Raw genomic sequence first — 6,518 nt, 5'->3', positions numbered from 1 at the left:
AAGCTACATCTCGTTGATAGTCATTTCCTCTTAAGGATTATCTTACCCAAGAGGCGGCTCCATCTAATGGATAACTCTCTCCACCCGGAATCATGTCATATCTCATCAATCTCATTGGGGGCAGCTACATCACGTTGATAACCATTTCCGTGCACTAGCGGATTCATCTAAAGGATAGCCCTCTCCACCCGGAATCAAATAACTAGATGCATCTAGGTCATTCCGTTAACGGCTACGAGGTTCTAACATGGATTCCCACAATCAACCTTTCAAAACCATAAGCAATCTCATATCAAAATTTCAAATATGATTGTTCTCAATAATTATCAAAGGTCATCAAGTTGTCATTCTCAAATCATCATGATTCATTACACAAAGTCTGTAACTTCATAGCTTGTAACTACTCATAAAACTTCTCAAGAATATTTATTCAAATTCACATCCTCAAATAAATCAATAAAAAGATAGTCAGGTGAATGAAAGGATGTTTCCCCCAATTTTAAATAAATATACAACTTCTAGTTATGATAAAATAGTCAAAACCATAAACATAGTCATGGGCGGATCTACCACCAGGCTTGGTAGGTCCAATGCCACGCTCAATGAAAAAAAAAAAATTTCTATGGACCAGGTAAGTTTTTGGGCTAAAAAAATTGAGAGAAAGGGTAAAATTTATAAGGTAAGGCAAAATTTAGGGTCTCAATCATAAATTTGCCCCAGCTTCCCAAAATTTCTAGTTCCGCCACTGTCATGGGCGGATCTACCACCAGGCTTGGTAGGTCCAATGCCCTGGCTTAATGAAAAAAAAAAAAATTCTTTGGACCAGGTAAGTTTTTGGGCTAAAAAAAATTGAGAGAAAAGGCACAATTTATAAGGTAAGGAAAAATTTAGGGACTCAATCATCAATTTGCCCCAGCTTCCCAAAATTTCTAGTTCCGCCATTGTAGTGTAATTAAAAATATGGCACAATGGTCATAAACCACTCACAACTATGAAGGATCAAGAGGAGTGCTCCTAACAACTTCAAGATGCCCGGACGAGTAAGTGATCGGCTAATCTAAACACCAACAACAAATTTCAACTCTTTAGAAACTTAATTTAATTTTCTACTATCCATGAGCAGCCAAAAAATTCCCAAATTTGAGCTCAAATTCCTAAAATTAATTTACTCATAACTAGCACACACTAGAATACCATACTTTAGAATTTTTGGGTTATAAATATACCTTAATGAGCTTAAATGATACTCTTTATTGGGTGGGTACTAGGAACTATTTTCTCTTATAGCATAAACCCTAGCACCCAAAACTAACCAAAATCTTCCCACGTGAAACCATCCAGCTTTTACTTCAAACAATTGTAACTTAGAGGTGGCAATTGATGTTGTTTTGGTGAAGAAAGAAGAAGAAAAATGGACTCGACGAGACCCCTGGGTCCCTCGCCCAGGAGACCCAACCTTGGGCGGGCGACGCACCATGACCTTGGGCCTCCCTTCCTGAGGCCCAACTGGCCCACTTGGGTAAGTTAGAGGCGCCAAAACCCAACGCCACCTCTATAAACAGGAGGGAAATACCAATTGTAAGGGACTTTTAGCTCATTCGGAATAATAATAGCATTGAAATTCAGTTACATTTTCTCTCTCTAAGCGGTTAGAGCTTCTCGCTCTAAGCGGTTAGAGCTTCTCTCTCTAAGCATTCTCATACTTTGGGTACTACCTTACCTCTCTATGTTCTAGCACGGAACATTTGGCGCCGTCTGTGGGGAACGGTAGATTTCTATTCCCGGACTACGTGGATCGTGATTCAGGAGGGTTGAGCTTGTTCTTCTAAGCGATTGTTCGCGAGTTTTTTCGAAATTGTGATCCAGAGGAAGATTCTTTGATTTTCTGTACAGTTTCTTCCGTTTCCAAGTTTTTCCGGAGAGATTCTCCAATTCCGATGGAAACACGCCGCAGACGAGGTGATGACGATCCAGAGCATCAGCATGTCTCACCGACACGCCGCGTCAGAGGCAGGCCACGACGTGCGCAATTTCAACGAGAGGAGACGGATCAGGTGACTCCTCCTACGCCGCCTCCACCTCCTCCTTCTCCAACACCCCGCTGCCCTCACCGCCGTCCTCGCCAGAGCAGCAGAGGTCACCAACGGCGTCAGGAGAAGAGACTCAGGCACCTCAGGCACCGATCTCCAGTCAAGATTGGAGGCGTCTGATTAGCAGTATTGATGACATACGACAGCGAAACGAGTATCTTCAAGAGCATCTAGAGTATTACCGCATTGAGCAGCAAGATGAGGGAGAGCGCGAGGCAGAGGTTGTGGCGGAGTTCGAACTGTTTTCAGCGGCAGTAAGAGAAGTTGTCATTCCAGACAATATGAAGAATATAGTACTGGAAACCTACAGTGGAAAGCTGATCCCAAGGAGCACTTGTTGTATTTCAACACGAAGATGGTGATCAGCGCCGCTTCTGATGCAGTCAAGTGTAGGATGTTTCCAGCCACATTCAAAGGAACGGCAATGGCATGGTTCACAACTCTACCACGAGGATCCATCACGAACTTTCGTGACTTTTCGTCCAAATTCCTTGTCCAGTTCTCGGCAAGCAAAACTAAGCAGGTGACGATTGAAGATTTGTATAATGTGCGTCAATCCGAGGGCGAGACTTTGAAGCAGTACGTGAAACGGTTCAGCGCTGCGTTAGTAAAGATAGAGGAATCTGAGCCAAATGCCTGCACCCGCGCCTTTAAAAACGGATTGCAGCCAGGAAAGCTAAATAGTAAATTGAGCAGAAAGCCAGCCAAGTCAATGGCGGAGGTGCGAGCCCGGGCGAACACGTACATACTCGACGAGGAGGATGACGCTTTTAAGCGGAGGCGCGCGAAGGTAGAGAAGGATGGCGAACAGAGGGACATGTCACCAGAAGACAAGCTAAGCAAGGAGAAAGCAGAGGGAAGCAGAAGACGGGACAGGAAGGTTCGGACTGGGGAAAAGGCACCGAGGGAATCTTTGTATCCCAAAAAGGAAAATTTTGAGTGACGCCGGCCCTGGCATCAGGCTGACCCTCGTCGCCGAGAGGAGGCAGGAAAAAGCTTGAACGCCCACCTGATAGAGCTGCTACGTGAAGTTAAGGAGACATGCAGTTGAAGAGGGCGAAAGAAGGAATGACCCGCCGCGGGCAACGACAGACAAGACCAAGTGGTGTGAGTACCACCGATCAGCGGGACATGACACAGGGGATTGCTTTACTCTGAAGAATGAAATCGAGAGGCTCATCCGAGCAGGCCGGTCGCAGCTGAATATACGTGGCAAACGCTGGAATGGAGAACGACATCAGGGGAACAGGTACAGGGGGGTCCCGCCAACAAGATGAACGCCGACAGGAGGATCGTCGCCAAACGCAGACTACTGACAAAAAGGAGACGTTGGCTGCACGAAAGAAGGGAGCGGAGGAGACCTTTAATAAGGATTTTGAACCGCCGGTTGGCACGATAAATACAATTGCAGGTGGTTTCGGCGGGGGCAGTGCGACGACCTCAGCTAGAAGAAGACACGCTCGGGCGGTGACGTCGGTACAACAATACAAAACTCCTTTTGGTTTCCAGCATCTTGACATAGTAATTTCAACGGCAGACTTTGAGGAGGTTAAGACGCACAAGGATGGTCCTATAGTCGTCATGATCAGGATCAACAGTTTCAACGTCCGCCGAGTTCTTCTGGACCAAGGCAGCTCTGCTGATATCTTCTACGGAGACGCATTCGATCAGTTGGGATTAACAGATAAAGATTTAATGCCTTATACAGGGACTCTGGTGGGGTTTTCGGGCGAGCAAGTTTGGGTGCGAGGATACAAAGATTTGGATACAATCTTCGGGATTGATGAGAATGCCAAGCTTCTTCGTGTGAGATACCTCGTGATACAGGTCGTAGCTTCATACAACGTCATTATAGGAAGGAACACACTTAATCGTCTTTGTGCGGTAATCTCCACGGCTCACCTGGCGGTTAAGTATCCGCTGATGTGCAGAAGAGTGGGAAAGATTGCAGTCGACCAAAGGCGAGCCAGAGAATGTTACAATAACTGCCTCAACATGTACGGCAAAAAAGGAGTTGGCGAGGGACATCGGTGTCATGAAATAGAGATTCAAGAGGGAAATCAGAACAAGAGGGGTAAGCAGGAGCGCAGGGTAGGAGAGATTGCCGGGGAAAAGGTAAAGAGACAACGGAAAAATCAAAGGCAAGCCAAAGAGGTTGAGGAAACATAAAGAAAGGGACCGTTCACAGACATTAGGGCAGAGGAGCGCTGAGCAGGGATAGTTGATGATCTAGAAAGATACAAATTCAGTAGAGGAGTGTTGGCAATTGAGCCCATGCTCACGTCTGAACAAGAACGACGTTTGGAAAAGTTGGTCGAGGAAAATTTTGACCTTTTCAGCTGAAGCCCTAAAGATATGAATTCTGGGAACTTCCGCAGTTCAGGACACCAGCTTTGATAAGCAAGGGACCGAGCGTGCAGGAGGAAAGAAGGGTGGTGAGCCCAGGGGCGGACTTAAGAATTCTCCAACGCCAGGAGGGCGGGAAGAAAAGAACATAGCTGTTTGGAAAGGATTGGGATAAGCTAGAGGCAGGGCGAGGAGGCACAACCTACCGCATCAAGGATAAAGGTAAGGCCAGGGCGAGGCAGCGGAAATCGGCGAGAGGAGAGGTCTTCAGGGGCAAGAAAGGTAAGAGGAGCGTGCAAGAGAGCGAGTTGATAACCCGCTGGCAAGAACACCAAATCCGCGGCGGCGTGGAGTGGGTGGCAAGCACGTCAGGAACAAAGGATGAGGTTCTGGGCACGATACTTTGACAGGGAAGTTCGTTGACAAGGGCGAGAGCGCAGCGGAAGGGTCGGATCAAAGCCAGTAGGATCAAAAATAAAAATGCACTCTTTTTCTCCGACACGGGAGTTTTTTAATGAGGCAACCCTCGATGTACAGAAAATCTTTTACAAATGAAATACAAAAAGAATATTCACCAGCAATACTCCTAATTCAAAAGATACGGTCGCCCGGTGGGAAAAATTCCCCGAAGGTGGCAATCCCAACACGACCTTGATGTCTGGGGATTGCCCCGGGAAAGTCCGGCGCGAACCGGTGCTATCCAAATAGCAACTCAACTAACACGTCACGTTGGCTTGGTGGGAAAAATTCCCTGAAGGTGGCAATCCCAACATGACCTTGATGTCTGGGGATTGGTCTGGGAAAGTCCGGCGCGAAACGCTGACCTCTCGTTGGCGATGTGTGCGGGAAAGCGACTCATCCCCAAAATGGGGTGGGTCCCTTATCCCCTTAGTCTCCCCGAAATCTGGGAATACGGGGTCTCCTCGAAATGTGGGCGAGAAAATAAACTAGGCATAAGTCTGGGTAAACCCATATGGCCATTGGGCCCCCAGCAGTGTAAGCCCTTGGCGGGATGAAACCGTCAAGGCCACACCTGCTCTTACGGGAAATATTGGTGTGAAAGAAAGCCTCAAAATGAGCAACAGTCCTAGTTTCTTCGGCACACCTTCAAATCGCTACACGAATGCAAGGCGAACAACAAAAAAAAAATTGCCTTAATGGCGACAGGCGAACAAAAATTGCCTAAATGGCGAGGGCGAACAAAAATTGCCTTAATGGCGAAGGAAAGACACAAGACGAAGTCAAAATAAAGAAAATATAACAACATTAGTTCATTACAAAAATATTTACAAAAGATGACAAAAACACAGTTATCTTTACATTGACGATTTTTCCCTCTCAATTTCAGCAGCAGGGAACTGCTCGGCGGTGAAGCCCGGAGGATCGTCAGGGCCAACAAGCCCAAGAGAGGTAATCTTCTTGAAAGCTCCTATTCCATCAAGGTTAATTCCTTGATAGAGATGTTGGACTTGAGCCTTGGCAAGAAAGAAGCCAGGGCCACACTCTTCCACGACCTCAGCCGAACCGTCAGCTACCAACCTGGCTTGAGAGGTCTTGGTCTTGGAGTTCATATCTGCGAGGGCCTGGTTTTCTGCCTCAAGTTGCAACCTCACGTCAGTCAGGGCTTCATTTGTCGCTCCCAACTCGCTCTGAAGAAAAGCGATCTCTTGGCCTTGAAAGATGCAAGTGGCCTTGCCGGCGTTAATTGACTCCGTTTTTGCCTTCACGTCTTCCTGAAGTTCATACCAATCCAACTCCAATTCATCCGTCCTCTCCTTGCAAGCAGCCATGTCCTCGTCGTAGTAGCTCATCTCGACGCCCACGTTGGCCAATTTCCTCGTTTGAGCTGCCACTTGGGTCAGCAACTTGTCCCATTCTTTGTGAGCCTCCTGCGTGGTCACGTGGTAACTGTCAGCCTCTTGTTGAATTTTCTCCACTTCTGCGGAGGAAGCTGAGTCTTGAGATAGTTGGGCAAAGAGGCACCCCGCTCGTAAGAGGTGGTTGAGAGCTTCCTGCGCTGCAATATCAAGGTCAGGAATCTCGGCTGCTCTCATATTACCAAGGGAGGCATTAGACAACATA

General features: G+C 47.1%; 1 protein-coding gene across 1 annotated transcript; it reads left to right on the top strand.

Annotated features, from left to right (window-relative positions):
- Nucleotides 1-2,445: 2,445 nt before the first annotated feature.
- LOC130736378 (uncharacterized) lies at nt 2,446-3,033 on the top strand. The gene has a single exon (XM_057588213.1). The coding sequence runs from the start codon at nt 2,446-2,448 to the stop codon at nt 3,031-3,033; it is 588 nt and encodes a 195-aa protein (XP_057444196.1).
- The last annotated feature ends 3,485 nt before the right edge of the window (nt 3,034-6,518 follow it).

The sequence above is a fragment of the Lotus japonicus genome, chromosome 2 (assembly GCF_012489685.1).
Source record: "Lotus japonicus ecotype B-129 chromosome 2, LjGifu_v1.2".
NCBI classification, from domain to species: Eukaryota; Viridiplantae; Streptophyta; class Magnoliopsida; order Fabales; family Fabaceae; genus Lotus; species Lotus japonicus.
The sequence above is the reverse complement of the archived record's forward strand: the minus strand, read 5'-3'. Positions and strand labels throughout refer to the sequence as shown.

What these genes read in the sequence shown, in the direction of transcription:
- LOC130736378 (XM_057588213.1), top strand. Translation starts at nt 2,446, where the DNA reads ATGGTGATCAGCGCCGCTTCTGATGCAGTCAAGTGTAGGATGTTTCCA.